Consider the following 20,378-nt stretch of genomic DNA (forward strand, 5'->3'; position numbering starts at 1 on the left):
GCAAACGGTTACGCCTTGATGAAGCAAGTCTAGAGAGGCCATGTCCCAGCTGGATTTGATGACGCGGTGTTGACCATAGTACGTACCCCATCCACTGTGGCAGCCCCATCAAAGTGCCCCAGGGAAGTCACCTTGGTCCGACCACACCTCAGTACAACAGCGTGACAGGTCGTCATCATATCGGTACCGATGCCTTCTATCTGAGGATCAGACAATAAGTTATCTATGACAATACTATTGGGTATAGTATGACAACACAATAGACGATACATGAACAACATGGTTCCTTGGGATGGCTGCCATTCAATCCAACGTTTAAATTAAGATTTTTAGTAAAACTCCTGAAAAACTTTACCCAGACTTTAATAAAAATTAAAATAGAAAGGTAATTTAAGTTCATATATCGACATGAATTAGATTGCACAAAACTAAGGGACCACTTTTATAAATAAAAAATGGTAAAAAGGTTGACTGTACCAAAGTGGCCTGTCTCGGTGTCATAAATGATGTCACGATGATGCGGAAGATTAGGCTACTTCGAACAAAAATGGAAAAACAGAAGTAAACGCTATATAGCAGCATAGCATAACAACTTAAACCAGCATAAATCGAGAGCAGGAATCGTTATCTGTGGGTTTGCAATTTGCATTAAACTTGATAAGAATGTTCATACTGGCAGATTCCAGCTGCGAAATAATTAACTCAAGGCAGTATAGGCATTTTGCAAAACTTCACACAAAATAGTAAAACAATTTGATGTTTTACTAATACTGACTTCCAGCTAGACTCTGAATGAAGGCAATGACAGACTTACAGAATCATTCATCAACGTACTGGCAAGTTCCCGCTGACTGACATAGAGGAATGAATGTTCCGGAGATATCTGACAAACTTTTTGCTTCTTTAAAGTTTCGTTTTGTTCATGGAAGTAGTTCTCATATTTCTGCAAAATCTGAATATTTACATCAACAAACATTGCGCCTAGCTGGTGTTTGGGTGAAGAGAGACGGCTGTGGCTTTGACATTTCGTGCCATTGTGTACTGGGTCTACTTCAAAAGTTATTTGTCAGACTGGAAATGAAGCATTTATTAGATGTAATATTATCACAGCATTCCACAACACAAAGTTAAAATGCAGGCGAGCGCAGTAGAAGAGTATATTCACATTTTCATTCCACCTGTAAGAAACTGCTCAGGCTCTTTAACAAGCCATCGTCTTGCTGGATTTCATGGTCGTTTATGAAAAGCGGCATATCACATCATTAGTTCCAGAAGGCTCTGCAAATAAAGACAACATTATAAAAGTGTAACTGATCAACGAATTACTAGAGACAGAAAAATTATTATTATTAATTGAAGAAACAACTCACCACAAAGTTAGGTTGTACCTGCTCAAAGATTGTACATAACTGTTCATGGTGTGCAAATAAAGTGTTATAAAATTTCAACTAATTATTAACCTCCCTGCAAATTTAAAACAATGCAGTTTAGCATGAGTTTCAAAACAAAAATCTATCAGACACAGCAGCTTCTGAGAAGCATCAGATAGAAGAGGCTGACCCCTAAAAACCACAAAAAATTGATCATTCATTTTATGGTTTCTGGTCCCTTAAATCTCCAACTTTTTTGTAAACACAGTCAGCAATTTCGTGTCTTCGTTTTCACATTTTTTTAATTCATTGAACGCAATGTAAACGTTAACATGATTTCTGGGGTTCACTTGTGTGACAAATCGTCATGGCAACAAATAATGCACAATCAGTTTCAACATACACTACAAAACATGTCAAAATGTAAAAGGCAGTTGAGCAAACATGATATTATACACATGAATAAAGTTGATAAAACATGTAACTAACTTTGTGTAACCACACAGCTGCTTCATTTCATCCACAAGAACAACAATATTTGCAGCACAAGGTTAGTCTTGATGCCAATGACAACAAACCATGTACGCGGCAGTGTAAAAATCAGACACTGAATTATTAAATGGCAGGACATTGACCTTGATGCTACTGTCAAGTTGTATAATTTATGTTGGAATAAGGCGAATTAGTTCTGCTCCATCCTGCAAACCAACTTATAAAGAATACTGACACTGTGACAGATCAGTATGATTAAAGCACTTGCAAACACTCCACACTATTTATTGTATTGCACCTATCAAGAAGAGGAGATGCACATTACCGGTGTACTATTTTGAAAGGAAACACATTATTACAATTAAACCTGTTGAAGAGCAAATAACAACAGGTAACATGGCGAGCATTGAAGCATTGGCGGAAATGCAAAATACACTTCGCAATGTACAGGCAGAGTTATTCAGCCACACAACTCTTCAAAGTCCATTGAGTTTAAAGAATATTCCACAGGTTTCCAATATTGAAAGGATGAGTTCTCTTCTTCAGGTGATTTAGTTGTGACATCATCAATGGGGTGTTTCCAGTACACATTGTCAATATAGTTGCTTCCTGCCTGCAAAATTAACAATTGGCTATAACTCAAGCACAATCTGACACAGACAAAACGACTGGGGGCTGGTGAAGCCAAACAGTAAAACACTAATAGTGTTTTATTACTGAATCAATTTTTTCATTGAGGCTTGGCAGGCTTTTAAACGTAGTGGGGCAAAATCATATGGGAGAGAAAAGTTGGTAAATTTTTGAAAGCTGTCAAATGGGTACCTTTTATACATTTTTGGAATGGTGTTGCTTTACAGTTTCACACTGTGTACTTTATTTTTCAAATTTCTACATTCTGAACACAAATTTTTAGCCTTATTTACCAGTGAGGAAATGTTGTTGAGTATATTGCACAAAATGCCTTGTTTTCGCCAAGTGATATAGCGGTCAATTTTTGAGTAAATTTAAATAGTTTTTGGGCTACAGTGACACAAACTAATGTATTTGCAGCTTCTTCTTTTAACTTGCACTGGTGCTATAACATGGCATCACATTATGATTCCCAAAATCAACCTAACTCTGATGTCCCGTAGTGTAACAAAATGTTGATTTTTTTCACAAATTTCTTTATATTTCAACATATAACTCGGTTAGAGATAAAAAAAATTTGCAGTCTAACAAGCATACTAGTTATACCATTGTGTAACAATATTAACAGATTTAAAAAAAAAAACTACTGCCTTGAATAATGAGAAATAATTGTGTCCCGTAGTGTAACTATTTGTTATGTCCCGCAGTGTAACATGACCTCCAATGCAATATTTACATTCACACTCTAGATATGAATTTCAGTTAACAACTTAGAATGATTTTAATTGAATCAGAATCAGTAAATTAACCATATTAACCATGTTTTAGACAACAATGCCTACTTCAGGGGCAGATAGGATAAAAAAATGTCGTGAAAAGAAGGCTGCAGACCTAGAAAAGTTTAAAAAAGACTAGAAATTAGAAGTCCAGAAATACAGGAACAAGAGAAAAATAAAGGAATCAACACTTGATACGGATGAACAGCATAAACTGAGAGAACAGAGGAGAGAGTATGAAAGGATAAGGAAAGCAAAACAGAGAAAAGCAAAAAATTCAAATGAGCATAATGCAGAAGACACGGCAATACCAATAACACCAACCTCGCCATATAAGACAGATTCTGCAAGGAATAAGGCTATTTCAAGAACGAGAAAAGCACTTCCGCAATCACCGAGAATAAGAAAGTTACAAGAACTTGGTGGTAGTTTATGGGCGGTTTATGATCGTGACATATCCAGACAAATTATCGTACATGACCTAGATTCTTTTGTGATTGCTGCCCAGGTCAATGAAGATTCTAAAATCAAAATCATAAAAACTACTAAAGATGAAATTACAGAAACAATAAAGAAAGAGGAGTGGAAGGGAAAATTTGATGCAGAACCTACCTTGGATGGATTTAGAAAAGCCCATCAAATAACATTAGAACAGCAAGAACCAATTCTAAATTATATATCTCTCGTCAACAAATCATCAAACTACTGATTTTCAAAATGAAAGAGACGAAGATGACGAAATTGAAAACTCATGGGTTGCGGTGATTTATAACAAAAATTTCTGTGTAGGGAAGGTTTTGACACACCTGGAGGAAGGATACGAGTTAAGTATCCAACATCGTGTGGACCTAATCGCTATCAATATCCAGAGGATGATGATATTTGAGTGATAAACCTAAAGGATATTTTGGCTAAAACAGTGGAGCCTGAGCTGATGGCAGGTGCTGGTACGATTATTTACAGTTTACCTGGAAGCAAATATCAGAACTTGGTACATGCCTTTACAAGTGCATAAATGCATACACACTGACTAATACAGAATGCTATTTGATACATAAGTTGCTGTGAATTTTTCGTTTTGTTCTTGAATTCGTTCGTTTGTTTTGAATTAAATAATGCAAGGAAAATGTGTCCCATAGTGTAACGTCCCGTAGTGTAACGTCCCGTAGTGTAACGTCCCGTAGTGTAACGCCCCGTAGTGTAACATACTAAACATTGTAGAGATTCAGTTTAAATTATTTCAAACTTCTGAGATTATCGCCCATGACACAAATAAAGCCATACAAACATTTGCCGCAAAAAAAATTTAATGTTAAAGGCTAATTGAGGAAGAAATGCTGATTGCAGAAAAATGGGTAAATTGATGGTTGTTTCAGGTGTCCCGTAGTGTAACGTCACAGTTTTAGTTAAAACAATTACTAAAATTGATCTTTTTGTGGAAAAACGTTTACTAAAGCAAAGTTCATCACCAGCAGATTTCAAAAATGATTTTACATTAGAATTTAATAATAAAGAATCATAATGATGAAGTCAATTAATAAAAAATTGTCATTTGTCCCGTAGAGTAACAAATGATTTAACCCAGTGTGTTTAACAAGTATATACATAAAGTGGTCTATACTGCATTCACTAGGCCTATTTAGGTTTATGATTATTAAAAAGACAGGTTATATGTATTAGGGTGTCCCACTTTTAGGCGACTTTTCAGGAAAATTAGGTTCGGGTCAAATTCTGAATGGATTTTCGTCACTGATCTCAAAAATGACGTTATTTTTTCATTATGACGTCATCTTGATGCGCCAGCTAGCGGATTTTTGCTATTTTGGCCTTATCACGAATATGGTACAGGCCTCGAAATTTGTACTTTTTTCCGGCGGTCAAGCATGTCCTACCGGACTGGCCCTTTCAGCGGACATTTAATATCTCAACCGGACATATTTTTTACATGTAGATTTTGCACAAAATCACACTACAGCATAGGCGCCTAACCCGTGGGGGCCAGGCCCCCGCGCATATTTCTACGTGGGACCAACTTTTTATGCTGCATTGATACATAAAATAATAGATGAACTAGCGATCGGCAGCAGGAAAACATTTTTAAATGCAAACCGCAACAGCTTCGCGATAAATAATCACTAGAACGAGTAGCGATGCTACAATCCCACACCAGACAAAAAAATCTGTCATTTTTACATTGATTTAACGTCTGCAGACGTTGAATCAATGTAAAAATGACTGATTTTGCTGCTTGAGACATAGCAAAAATCTACTGTTTTGCGTCGATTCAATGGTTGTGAAAAGGAACTTGAAGTCTCGGCCCGAAGTAACCACTAACCAACGTAACAAGGGCTGGTACAAACCGCATTGCGCACACGCGGCATAATCAACACAACAACGGACTCGCGCAGACTGCATGGCGCACGCACGACCGTTGCCATAGAAACCCGATCAAAGGCGGGGGAATATGCGCGTCTTTTGTTTCATCTGCAACACGGGCGTATCACAGCGAATTGAAACTTGAAAGCAGGTCAGCTGGTCAGCGATAAGTTGTGATATTGTGGTGAAAAGGGAGTAATGTCAAGTCGAAAACTTAATCAAACGTCTCTCCGTAACTATTTTTTTAAGGGCTGTTTAAGGTGTCAGCAACTTTTAAATTTATTCAAGTTGACGTGATGTTGAATTGATGTAAACATGAATGGTTTTGCTTTCAACAGGTATATTTTCAAGCGTATGATCAAGTTAGTATTTTCATTCCATTTACAGTATACCTTTTAGTAAACCTTTTCGTCTCTTGTTTCATGCTAATAAATCTAGTTCGTTGATAAACTTTATGTTGTGCTTAGCTTAAAGAGTCGCAGTCCATCAACCGCTAGCCAACGCAGACGCATAGCATGTGTTTTGGTCGAGTTTTGTTTATTATAATTAACGGTAGGTCGAACGTAGCGATAACTCCGAGTGTGGCAATAAAAGCAATCCGAGTGTGACGACATAATTACGTCATCCATCTGCGTGACATTTCCCTGAATTTAGGCTACGTTGCTGCTTGTGAAACACGCTTTCGCCCCCACGGCCAAAAAAATAGTTAGGCGCCTATGCACTACAGCAGGGGTCGGCAACCCCTGGCACGCGTGCCACTTGTGGCACGCGAGATGATTTTTTATGGCACGCCAAATGATTTGACGCACACGTTATAGCACCTTAAGAAAGTGCAACCATTGCATCACTAACATTATTATTACATCACTAACACTAGCGTTAACTGAATGGTTGCACACATTTCCAGTTCGATCTGCAGCAGTGGTGCCACCGTATAGGTGCCAGTCCAGTAAGATTCTCTTGAGGTTTGTTGAATGTCTAGTCGAGATAAGGGTCTTTTTGGCAGGGTAAGCAAGGTCTACCCTGAACTGGAGGATAAAAAGTGGCTTGTAAAACTAATGTTTCTTGCAGATGTCACCACCCACCTTAACGAACTTAATCTTCGTCTGCAAGGTTCACAACAAACGGTGATGGATCGTTTTGAGGCATGGAAAGGTTTTGTAGTTAAATTGGATATATACACAAGGGACATCCAAACTGCAACTTTTCGCTACTTTAAATACCTGAAGGTTTTCTCAGTGGATCATCAAGTCAACATAGTTGAAATTGATGTGTACATGAGGGATCTAGCGTCTCAACTTTGCAATAGATTCCAAGATTTTCAACATTTTGGTTCAGTATTTTCATTTCTCATCAAGCCCGAGAGCAGCGAAGACTTGAACTTATCTGCATTTGAATGGTTAGACATCGAAGACTTCCAGATGCACCTGATCGATTTCAAAGCATCCTTATTGTGGACATCAAAATTCGTCGAATTGCGGAAATCGCTGGAAACGATTGAAAACAAACAAACAAGCATTTTGACGTGCTGGAAATCTTTGCCGGAGAAATTTAGCTGTCTCAAGAAGATGTCAATAGCTTTGCTATCTGCATTTGGCTCCACTTATTTGTGTGAACAAATATTTTTGCACATGAATTTTATTCTCAGTCCACATCGCAGCCGACTTACGAAAGATCATTCGGAAGCATGTGTTCCACTTGAAGCGTCCAAATATAATCCTAATACTACAGAGCTAAGCAAGAAAACGCAAGGACAAGGATCTCATTAAAAAGTGACTTTTATGACTGCATTCGATGTTTTCCAATAAAATTAATAAAACAAATTTGTTTCTTGTCTGTTAACTCAGTCAACTTTACTGTTTAATTTTAACATCAGATAATTGCCAATACAAAACCAAACATATATGTTTGGCACGCGAGTTGTTGATATTTTGATATTATTCATAAACTGGCACACTGCATACGAAAGGTTGCCGACCCCTGCACTACAGTATTGTGTAGTCGTGTTTGTAGAAGATTTTCTACAACAAAATAACTCCGCAATGGTTGATGGCTTAATTAACCTTAACAGTATACTGGAGAAGATTGCTTGCAAATAAATCAGTGCGTTAATGACAGTCGTGTAATGACGCAATAAACACAATTGAAAACAACAATCCAAATTTCCTTATTACAAAAGCAATTATGATCACTTATTCCGTGGTTTTCGCGTTATAGAATCGTTGTGCCAAGCGATTAATGTCGGCGCGGGGTTGCAAATCTCCATGTCAGGACCGTCCAGACAGATGCGCATTAGTGACCCAATAGTGTTAGCCCTCAATAGTGTTAGTGTTAACTAACTAACACAATAGTGTTAGTCTAACACCTTCGAACCCAGCTGAGACTTGCTTCTCTGTGACGTTTCTTTTTAACAAACGATCAATGTGACGCAATAATCCTCATTGTTAAAATTAGAATACATATCCTGCCGAAAAGTTCAGACAACTTTATTTCAAGGCAACATTGCAAGGCGTTGAAATGATGTAAAAATGGCTACTTTTGCCATCAGCTCTTCAACCACGCCACTCTAACATGATCTTTAAAGCAATTGCCTGTACTATTATTCTTTCAGCCCCGTAGTTGTTCGCGTTAAACAAACAATTGTAACAATTCAAATTTAAAATATATTTTTGCTGCATTAGCTCTATTTTTGTCAAGAATTTTGCGGCGGTCATTTATGACCGACCAATGAGTCGGCTTCGGCAGACATTCAAGGTCATTCCGGAGGTCATGTCCGCCATGACCGCCGGAATTTCGAGGCCTGTGGTAAGAGCTAGAGAGTTGAAACTTGCGCAAAAATGACCGGAAGGGACGATTTCCTATTTGTTGTCAATACAATATGAAACGCTAACTGCAACAGAAAAGGAGTTATTTTGAAAAAACACGTCAAAATGACCTTGAAATTATGTAGAACAAGCATAATTATGTTGTAACAGCACTCAATTTTGTGCTCACAACAAAGAAGAATATCTACAACTTAGAGATATTTTTCTGTGAAAAAGCTTCAGCAGTAACGTGTTTCAGAAGAATCAAGGATGCGGTTTATTATGGTTTTAATCAGTCAATATTAAAGCATTAATAGTAGCCTACAGTGTTGCCAGATTACCTGTCAAGATCTTCAGGCAACGAAAGCGTAGTCGGTGGAGTTTGACTTGTCTTGGTCGTTAGGAAGTTGCTTTTCAAGGTTGAACTTTTTCTCTCGCATCTCATCAAGCTCCTTTAATAAATCTTGGCTGGAATCGTTTCTAGAAAACAAAGTTTTGTCAAAAATCTGATGAAACTTTGACTGCAACGTCAAAACCTAAAGCTTACAGCTGTTCTGGATTTATCTTCAGCTATTATCATAAAAGTATTTCGCACATTTTCATGTTTTTTAAAGCGATAAAAGACAAATGGCGCAATATGTAAACCAATATTTGAACAAAAGGAACATGCTATTTAATTTGTTCAATGCTAGTAGTAAGTAATACCCCATCTCGGACCCCCATACACCATGCTGTGACGTCACAGACGAAGCAAACCAAAAAAGGGCAATAAATTCACCCGCCAAAATTCAAATGTATAAAGAATAAACAAAGAAATGTGAGTATGATTCAAGCTCCAGGGTTGCCAGATGTATGATAAATAAATCTCCAGGGTTGCCAGATCACTTTTTGTATAAAAAAAAAATTCAAATGTATAAAGAATAAACAAAGAAATGTGAGTTCTGCAGGGTTGCCAGATGTATGATAAATAAATCTCCAGGGTTGCCAGATCACTTTTTGTATAAATTTACCCGCCAAAATTCAAATGTATAAAGAATAAACAACGAAATATGAGTTCTGCAGGGTTGCCAGATGTATGGTAAATAAATTGAGTGTTCAAGCGTGACAAGAACTATTCTGATGCTACAGTGTTGACGTCACTTGTTTCTATGATGATGTCACTGTGTTGACGTCATGTTTTCCTTGCACCATCCTTGAGTAATGGGTGATTTGGTCTCGATTTTTTTTTCTTATTGTTTATGAGGTGTTAGCTATGCATGGTAGTAGGTTGCCATTTGTCGCGACATTGTTATTAGGGTAGCACATGGTGGTTATGGATAGGTTTTTTGGATCATCGAGTGTTGCAACAGCTAGTGTTTATGTAGGATTCTCAGATGGCTTATCAGCTATGCTTTGTCCAGATTCAGGCCCTTCTGATCCTCACATGATGGAAAAAGAGGTTAGAATGAAGACTTTTGAAAGGAATGAAAAATGTTGTAATGAATACTTTCTTAACTCTTTGCATTGTCCAAAGAAAATGGTGGATAGTGGTTTTTATTACACGGGGGTGAAGGATTTAGTGCGCTGTTGCTATTGTGCAGGAGAATTGAACAATTGGAAGTTTGCAGAAGTTCCAAACGTGGAGCACGCGAAATACTTCCCACATTGCAAATTCATTCAAGAAACGTTGGGACTCGAGTTTGTGTTGGGTGTCACCAGAAGACACCCCGATTTGAATAGGCCAACATCTTTTCGAATAGGTGGAAACTTGCCTGCTGGAATAGTGCTTCGAAGAGGTTTAAACATACCTCAACCGCGTTGTACACCTCAACCTCGTTCTGCACCGCCGCTAACTGTCACAATGCGAAAATGGATGCATCGAGTTGTCTCTTTTGTTTATGCACCTGAAGATTTGTTTGTCGAGAAAGCTTTTCTTGCCAGAGCTGGGTTGTGTTACAGCGGAGATGGGAGAAAGGTTGTTTGTTTTTGGTGCGACACATCTTTTTTAATGGCTGGTTTTCAATGCCCTTGGACTCAACACGCCAAAGCCAATGATAAATGCAACTATTTGAAAATGAACAGAACACCTCCATCCACTAATTGCGATGGTCAACTGTGTTTATTGGATCAATCAAACAATTCTAAGGAATCGAATGAACACTGCAAAATTTTACGGTGTAAAGTTTGTTTAGATGATTTGACTGAAATTCTAATTAATCCTTGTGGTCATTTATGCGCTTGTAGCAGTTGCGTGATCAATTTGAAAAGTTGTCCTATATGCCGACGAGGGATTGAAAGTCTTAAAAAAGTTTACCTAACTTAATTTTTAAGTTTCTCAGTTTACCTAACTTAATTTTTAAGTTTCTCAGTTTACCTAATATAACAGTTTTTCGTTACCTAACTTAACCAGTTTTACGTCTTATAATTCAATCAATACAAGTGTCGAAGCATAACTTGTGTGATCAATTTGACACCCTGCGACGTCTGACCGTGCAACAATAATTGAACAGCATGAAATTTAGGCGCGATGCAGTGACACCCGCATTTTCAGGTGGTTTATCAGCCTATTCTTTATCCAGAGCCAGATCCTTCTGCTCGTCATACGAGGTGACCTTTGAGCAAAAATGATGACCTTTAATGATACTTGTTTGTCTAACCTCTCACCGTTTTACGTCTTATTTAGTCAATACAAGTGTCGAAGCGCAATACTGTAGCATCCTGTAATCATTATCTAGCCTTGCAACACTTTCGTGGCGATTAACAAAAGTTGCATCCGCTGAGTGGTGTATTGAGTCAGCATTTATAGGCAGCAAACGCTCTGTTGAAACGAATCAACAATGAACTCGCGATGTTTTGTTTAGACCTGCCTACCAAAGAAACAGCACAACCAACACAAGGATTTTCCACAGTTTATTATGCCAAACTGACGGTGAAGGTTACTTCTTTCCTTTTTACTTGCGTTGTTGTTGTAGCTTTCTTTTTCTGAGAAAAAAATCATAATAATTAAAACAAATCGATGGATGGATTAGTGAATATTGCTCTGTTTACTTTAGCTATTGCAAATAGTTTCACGCTATCTTTAAAGAAAAAGTAACTGTTTAAGACAGATAAAAAAACTCACGATATTTTAAATAAGATAAAACACTCGCATATATCGTCATCCGGCATCTTTGGATTAGTGTGTATTAAACAAATCGATGGATAGGTCATTGCATATTGCTCTGTTTACTTTAGCTATTGCAATAAAAACACATGAAAAATCAAATTAAAAATAAAAAAAAAAATAACGTGGAGAATTGTTTCAAGAATGATACCCGGCTACCACCCTGCATCTCGGATAACGCAATCGGTTGTCATATCCACGAAATTAAAAAATAAATAAACATCTACTTTGAAAAATTAACTGTTTAAATCATCCAACACGGAGAATTGTTTCAAGAGTGTTTCCTATAGGCTATTACCCTACATCTCGCATAATGCAATCGGTCCTCATACCCTTGAGCAATAAAATAAGTCAAAAAAGCAATAAAGTAAGTCCAAAAAAAAAAAAAAAAGAAAGTCAAGAAAATATTCAAACTTACTGGAGGGTTTTGAACATTCTAAAACAAGTGAAATGAAATCGTTTAGTTTACATACCACTTCAATCGTAAAGAATCAATCAGACTTTAAAACTAAATGTTGTTTTACATAGGAGGAGGAAAAAAAAAAGTAATAAGGGTTTGATTGAATTCATCACGTTATTTGTAGTCGATTTGCAATATTCTGGAGTTATTTGCACTCACAATTTAGAAATAGGTAAAAATTAATAATAGGAAAATCTGCCACAGATTTATCACATTACTTGTAGTCGATTTGCAATATTCTGGAGTTATTTACACTCACAATTTAACAAGAAATAGGTAAAATTAATAATAGGAAAATCGATAAAAGAATACTTACATGAGCTCTACTGCTGCAGTTGTTGACGTGTTTCAATAAGCAGCCGTAGCGCCTGTACATTTTTGTGCAAAATGGGCAGAACCCTCTCTCCCATGCTCTTTCATTTCATGCTGGGTTCGTGCTTCCCAGCTTGTGAATGTAGCTCTACAATTCGTGCAACTCATTATTTTATTTTTTAATTTTCAGGTTTGAATAAATCTCGACTAAACCTCGGTATTTAAATCGTGTTTGAGGGGAAAGAAACAAATCAAGTTTTTGACATCGCTTGATTTTGTTACAGGTTCACATCCAACTTTTTTTCTTTTTTTTTTTTAACAACTTTGAAGTAAACCTATTTTAAGTTGCCTTTGGAAAAAGATTGCTTTAATAAATTAAACTTCTCGGTCGAAGTTTGACTTCATAGAAAATAATTACGCTTTAACAACAGGTCAATAGTCTTCACGCAGGTTGAATTGAAGCTTGATTTTGTATTACAGCTCCATTTCCGACTTTTTTTATAACTTTGAAGTATGCCTATATTGAGTTGCGTTTGATATCAGATTGCTTCCGTTTGAACTTCTCGGTTAAAGGTTGGCTCAAGCTTACCAAGAACTTGACGTATTTCGAGTTGCGTTTTGGAAACAGATTGCTTTCCACAAATTGGACTTTTCCGTTGAAGTTTCGCGTCATAGCTTCAACATTTCTTAAAAGAATGAGTTTTTTAGTTTTTTTTATTACCTTGAAAGTTTTCAAGGCGTCGTATAGGTGGATATTGTTTCAAATCCACCGAAACCTTGAAGTTTTATCACCAAACTGCAAGTTCATGGCTCGATGTCCAAAAGTGGCAATGGAAGTTCCATTCACCCCCACTAAAGAATGACTATGTGTTTTTAAATGTTTTTCAGACTTATACGGCCTAACCAAGCTTATTTCAGCACCACTGTCTATCATGAAGCATAAACCTGACTTGTGATCCCTAATGTGAAGAAGTGGGCTGTGACTTTTATGAAATGGAAGTTTTGTTGCACTGGGCACAGTCGATCTCGCAGTGCAACCTACCAGTTTCCCTGGAAAGAGCAAGGAGGGTTACATTTGCGAGCATTTGCACCAAACCGTTGGTGATAGAAACACATCATATTGTGTGTTCTAGCCACGCGAGAATAATTTGAGTGTGAAGCTTGTGGTTTTGGTGCATAGTGAGCAGGTGGAGGACCGGCTCTCTGGGAAGAAACTTGGCTTGGAATAGTCCTCATTAATTCTTGCACTGACTTAGTCAATGACTCCAGCTGTAAATTTACCCTAACCATTTCAGACTGCTGGGGCTCTTTGTTTACAGTCCCCACAAAAGATAAAGGTGCAGTATGCTTCATAGCATGGTCTGCTGCTATTGCATACTCCTCTAGTGAAGCCTCATGAAGTGGTGCCAATGCAATTTTAACCTCTTGTGGAAGTTTGTCGACCAACATGGACTTCACCACAGAGTCGGACATGTCTGACTCCGAGATATTTACTCTCATGTTAGCCACAAACTCCGAAGGTTTTACATCACCTAACTGCTTGACAGAAACTAACTTCTGAATTTGGTCACATAAAGGTTCTGTGAACTTGCTTATCAGAAAACTTTGAATGTCCGGGAATTGTTTTTGTCTTGCCAAAAGTGGTTGCACTGCAATCATAGTTGATGAATCCAGACAAGACATTAAAGCTTCAATCTTGTCTGAATCCTCAACTATGCTCCACTTGTGGCACACTCTATGAAATTAGCAAACCATGCCTTAGGGGCAGATTTGCAAAATTCTTGGGTGACTCGTTTACCCGGTTTTAAAATGGAAGTTGTTGGGTTGTTCTCTGTCATCACGCTGTTACTAGTGTTTGGTGAGGTATGAGAATTGTTTTGTGTGATGCGTGATTGGTGGCGTGTATTGTAGGTGTGTGTAGCCACAATGATAACACAAAATGATTAGAAAAAAAGATTAAGTTAGTCTACACACATTATGGTATATAAATTTACACAAAACACTAACAGGCAATGCACTGCTAGAAGAAGGCTTTGTCGGGGGTCACCAGTTTGGCGTACAGGTTGTAGGTGGTCGAATAGTGTACGCTAAGCACTACCGACATGCGACTCCTAGCTCAGAAGGGGCGTTGTTCTAACCTTATCTCTTCTAGAGTGCACTGTCTATTAATACCACACAAAAGCAAGCATTGTAGAAGTAGTATAATAATTCAAAGTAAACACAATAACATTAATTAACAATGGTAGAAGCTAATACAAATGAAGGTCACCAGGGCAGACCAGGTTACACCCACAGTAATATTACTTAATAGAATAAATGTCCTTAATCAATAGTCCGGGTTCAACCTTGTAGCCATGTTCCTATTTCCGAATGTCATTTCTTTATTGTATTTTGTGCATCGCTTTCCTTCACTTCATTTTACGTCCGATCGCTGAGTTGTTGTTTTCAAAAGTCTCTGTTTAGTATTCATCTGCGGCGCGAGCCACGTTCCAGCCTTGGCGACCTCTAGCGGACAGAACTATTCAGACGCAGGCAGAATTGTAAAGGGGAACGCCACATCTCCACTCGATCGATTTGATTTGGAACCACACCACAATTCAAGGACCTTTGTCGCTTGTCTGTGGTCACTATTGCATGTATTTTCTATTAAAACGCTGTTGCGGTGTATCCATGAAGGCGATTGTCTCAAATTTTCATTCTGATCTCAATGCAAACGATCGTGCTATTGAAGACTTTGTACGCCGGCGTTGTAGAATAAAAATTTAATTTGTACATTTGTTTAGTTTTTTGTTTTTTATTATGTATTTGTGTCTATTACACAGTTGTTGCATTTTTACATCAATTTCATGTTGTTGTTTTTTCAACATAAAGTTAGAAGAAAAAAATCTTCCTGCTTCACCTTTCAATGTATTTTTTATTTTTTTATTTTAATTCTACCTTTGCACTTAAAATTATATTGCTGTTGTTGCCTAATAAAAAAAAAAAAATACGAGTTGTCAATTTTATTTTATCGCAAAGCACGAAAAGCTAAAATGATGCAGGTGAAAAGAAACAAGTTTCTTTAAGGAAAAAAAAAATACAAGTTAGCAATTTTATTTTATCGCAAAGCACAAAAAGCTAAAATGATGCAGGTGAAAAGAAACAAGTTTCTTTAAGGAAAAAAAAAATACAAGTTAGCAATTTTATTTTATCGCAAAGCACAAAAAGCTAAAATGATGCAGGTGAAAAGAAACAAGTTTCTTTTTGAAATTTGTTCAATAAAAAAAGATAAAAAAAAAAATACAAGTTAGCAATTTTATTTTATCGCAAAGTGCAAAAAGCTAAAATGATGCAGGTGAAAAGAAATAAGTTTCTTTAAGGAAAAAAAAATACAAGCTAGCAATTTTATTTTATTGCAAAGCGCAAAAAGCTAAAATGATGCAGGTGAAAAGAAATAAGTTTCTTTAAGGAAAAAAAAAAAAATACAAGCTAGCAATTTTATTTTATTGCAAAGCGCAAAAAGCTAAAATGATGCAGGTGAAAAAAAAACAAGTTTCTTTTCGAAATTTCATTTCTTCGAAATGAAATTAAAAAAAAAAAAAGAAACATCTCAATGTTGCGGCGACGTTTGCTTGGGGGCTTGTCAGAAGCGTTACATTGTTTGACCTGAGACCGCTTGAGCACTGCAAAGAGTGCCGCAAATTGTTCACCATCGTCAAGGTTGTAGAGTCGCCCTTACTTGACTGTCGTATTTTGGGCACAGCAGAAATAGACAATGACTGCTCTCATCAGCAACGCGTCAACTTGGTACGGGCTGAAATTGATGAAGATGAGTTTAGAGTCGCCCTAACTTGACTGTCGTATACTGGACACAGCAGAAATCGACCATGACTGTTGTCATCAGCAACGCGCCAACTTGGTACGGGCAGAAATCAATGAAGATGAGTTTGTGTAACAATGTCGCCGCAACATTGAGATGTTTCTTTTTTTTTTTTTAATTTCATTTCGAAGAAATGAAATTTCGAAAAGAAACTTGTTTTTTTTTCACCTGCATCATTTTAGCTTTTTGCGCTTTGCAATAAAATAAAATTGCTAGCTTGTATTTTTTTTTTTTTCCTTAAAGAAACTTATTTCTTTTCACCTGCATCATTTTAGCTTTTTGCGCTTTGCAATAAAATAAAATTGCTAGCTTGTATTTTTTTTTCCTTAAAGAAACTTATTTCTTTTCACCTGCATCATTTTAGCTTTTTGCACTTTGCGATAAAATAAAATTGCTAACTTGTATTTTTTTTTTTATCTTTTTTTATTGAACAAATTTCAAAAAGAAACTTGTTTCTTTTCACCTGCATCATTTTAGCTTTTTGTGCTTTGCGATAAAATAAAATTGCTAACTTGTATTTTTTTTTTCCTTAAAGAAACTTGTTTCTTTTCACCTGCATCATTTTAGCTTTTTGTGCTTTGCGATAAAATAAAATTGCTAACTTGTATTTTTTTTTTCCTTAAAGAAACTTGTTTCTTTTCACCTGCATCATTTTAGCTTTTCGTGCTTTGCGATAAAATAAAATTGACAACTCGTATTTTTTTTTTTTATTAGGCAACAACAGCAATATAATTTTAAGTGCAAAGGTAGAATTAAAATAAAAAAATAAAAAATACATTGAAAGGTGAAGCAGGAAGATTTTTTTCTTCTAACTTTATGTTGAAAAAACAACAACATGAAATTGAGGTAAAAATGCAACAACTGTGTAATAGACACAAATACATAATAAAAAACAAAAAACTAAACAAATGTACAAATTAAATTTTTATTCTACAACGCCGGCGTACAAAGTCTTCAATAGCACGATCGTTTGCATTGAGATCAGAATGAAAATTTGAGACAATCGCCTTCATGGATACACCGCAACAGCGTTTTAATAGAAAATACATGCAATAGTGACCACAGACAAGCGACAAAGGTCCTTGAATTGTGGTGTGGTTCCAAATCAAATCGATCGAGTGGAGATGTGGCGTTCCCCTTTACAATTCTGCCTGCGTCTGAATAGTTCTGTCCGCTAGAGGTCGCCAAGGCTGGAACGTGGCTCGCGCCGCAGATGAATACTAAACAGAGACTTTTGAAAACAACAACTCAGCGATCGGACGTAAAATGAAGTGAAGGAAAGCGATGCACAAAATACAATAAAGAAATGACATTCGGAAATAGGAACATGGCTACAAGGTTGAACCCGGACTATTGATTAAGGACATTTATTCTATTAAGTAATATTACTGTGGGTGTAACCTGGTCTGCCCTGGTGACCTTCATTTGTATTAGCTTCTACCATTGTTAATTAATGTTATTGTGTTTACTTTGAATTATTATACTACTTCTACAATGCTTGCTTTTGTGTGGTATTAATAGACAGTGCACTCTAGAAGAGATAAGGTTAGAACAACGCCCCTTCTGAGCTAGGAGTCGCATGTCGGTAGTGCTTAGCGTACACTATTCGACCACCTACAACCTGTACGCCAAACTGGTGACCCCCGACAAAGCCTTCTTCTAGCAGTGCATTGCCTGTTAGTGTTTTGTGTAAATTTATATACCATAATGTGTGTAGACTAACTTAATCTTTTTTTCTAATCATTTTGTGTTATCATTGTGGCTACACACACCTACAATACACGCCACCAATCACGCATCACACAAAACAATTCTCATACCTCACCAAACACTAGTAACAGCGTGATGACAGAGAACAACCCAACAACTTCCATTTTAAAACCGGGTAAACGAGTCACCCAAGAATTTTGCAAATCTGCCCCTAAGGCATGGTTTGCTAATTTCATAGAGTGTGCCACAAGTGGAGCATAGTTGAGGATTCAGACAAGATTGAAGCTTTAATGTCTTGTCTGGATTCATCAACTATGATTGCAGTGCAACCACTTTTGGCAAGACAAAAACAATTCCCGGACATTCAAAGTTTTCTGATAAGCAAGTTCACAGAACCTTTATGTGACCAAATTCAGAAGTTAGTTTCTGTCAAGCAGTTAGGTGATGTAAAACCTTCGGAGTTTGTGGCTAACATGAGAGTAAATATCTCGGAGTCAGACATGTCCGACTCTGTGGTGAAGTCCATGTTGGTCGACAAACTTCCACAAGAGGTTAAAATTGCATTGGCACCACTTCATGAGGCTTCACTAGAGGAGTATGCAATAGCAGCAGACCATGCTATAAAGCATACTGCACCTTTATCTTTTGTGGGGACTGTAAACAAAGAGCCCCAGCAGTCTGAAATGGTTAGGGTAAATTTACAGCTGGAGTCATTGACTAAGTCAGTGCAAGAATTAATGAGGACTATTCCAAGCCAAGTTTCTTCCCAGAGAGCCGGTCCTCCACCTGCTCACTATGCACCAAAACCACAAGCTTCACACTCAAATTATTCTCGCGTGGCTAGAACACACAATATGATGTGTTTCTATCACCAACGGTTTGGTGCAAATGCTCGCAAATGTAACCCTCCTTGCTCTTTCCAGGGAAACTGGTAGGTTGCACTGCGAGATCGACTGTGCCCAGTGCAACAAAACTTCCATTTCATAAAAGTCACAGCCCACTTCTTCACATTAGGGATCACAAGTCAGGTTTATGCTTCATGATAGACAGTGGTGCTGAAATAAGCTTGGTTAGGCCGTATAAGTCTGAAAAACATTTAAAAACACATAGTCATTCTTTAGTGGGGGTGAATGGAACTTCCATTGCCACTTTTGGACATCGAGCCATGAACTTGCAGTTTGGTGATAAAACTTCAAGGTTTCGGTGGATTTGAAACAATATCCACCTATACGACGCCTTGAAAACTTTCAAGGTAATAAAAAAAACTAAAAAACTCATTCTTTTAAGAAATGTTGAAGCTATGACGCGAAACTTCAACGGAAAAGTCCAATTTGTGGAAAGCAATCTGTTTCCAAAACGCAACTCGAAATACGTCAAGTTCTTGGTAAGCTTGAGCCAACCTTTAACCGAGAAGTTCAAACGGAAGCAATCTGATATCAAACGCAACTCAATATAGGCATACTTCAAAGTTATAAAAAAAGTCGGAAATGGAGCTGTAATACAAAATCAAGCTTCAATTCAACCTGCGTGAAGACTATTGACCTGTTGTTAAAGCGTAATTATTTTCTATGAAGTCAAACTTCGACCGAGAAGTTTAATTTATTAAAGCAATCTTTTTCCAAAGGCAACTTAAAATAGGTTTACTTCAAAGTTGTTAAAAAAAAAAAAGAAAAAAAGTTGGATGTGAACCTGTAACAAAATCAAGCGATGTCAAAAACTTGATTTGTTTCTTTCCCCTCAAACACGATTTAAATACCGAGGTTTAGTCGAGATTTATTCAAACCTGAAAATTAAAAAATAAAATAATGAGTTGCACGAATTGTAGAGCTACATTCACAAGCTGGGAAGCACGAACCCAGCATGAAATGAAAGAGCATGGGAGAGAGGGTTCTGCCCATTTTGCACAAAAATGTACAGGCGCTACGGCTGCTTATTGAAACACGTCAACAACTGCAGCAGTAGAGCTCATGTAAGTATTCTTTTATCGATTTTCCTATTATTAATTTTACCTATTTCTTGTTAAATTGTGAGTGTAAATAACTCCAGAATATTGCAAATCGACTACAAGTAATGTGATAAATCTGTGGCAGATTTTCCTATTATTAATTTTTACCTATTTCTAAATTGTGAGTGCAAATAACTCCAGAATATTGCAAATCGACTACAAATAACGTGATGAATTCAATCAAACCCTTATTACTTTTTTTTTCCTCCTCCTATGTAAAACAACATTTAGTTTTAAAGTCTGATTGATTCTTTACGATTGAAGTGGTATGTAAACTAAACGATTTCATTTCACTTGTTTTAGAATGTTCAAAACCCTCCAGTAAGTTTGAATATTTTCTTGACTTTCTTTTTTTTTTTTTTTTGGACTTACTTTATTGCTTTTTTGACTTATTTTATTGCTCAAGGGTATGAGGACCGATTGCATTATGCGAGATGTAGGG

The 20,378-nt window shown here is 36.9% G+C and overlaps 2 protein-coding genes across 2 annotated transcripts in view; both read right to left on the reverse strand.

The window, feature by feature from the left end:
* The window catches only part of LOC145777808 (uncharacterized), a 182,799-nt gene that overhangs the window by 53,927 nt on the left and 108,494 nt on the right, over positions 1–20,378 (reverse strand). The window lies entirely within an intron of this gene.
* The window catches only part of LOC145777897 (protein N-terminal asparagine amidohydrolase-like), a 32,194-nt gene that overhangs the window by 4,506 nt on the left and 7,310 nt on the right, over positions 1–20,378 (reverse strand). Inside the window, exons 6-10 of the mRNA XM_082589256.1 lie at positions 8,790–8,928; positions 1,371–2,475; positions 1,179–1,278; positions 815–952; positions 87–200 (exon numbers count right to left, since the gene is read on the reverse strand). Of these exons, the coding sequence (XP_082445382.1) occupies positions 87–200; positions 815–952; positions 1,179–1,253 (327 nt within the window). The 5' untranslated portion in view covers positions 1,254–1,278; positions 1,371–2,475; positions 8,790–8,928. The remainder of the gene's footprint in view (positions 1–86; positions 201–814; positions 953–1,178; positions 1,279–1,370; positions 2,476–8,789; positions 8,929–20,378) is intronic.

Source organism: Aplidium turbinatum, chromosome 1, assembly GCF_918807975.1.
Source record: "Aplidium turbinatum chromosome 1, kaAplTurb1.1, whole genome shotgun sequence".
In the NCBI taxonomy this organism is placed as follows: domain Eukaryota; kingdom Metazoa; phylum Chordata; class Ascidiacea; order Aplousobranchia; family Polyclinidae; genus Aplidium; species Aplidium turbinatum.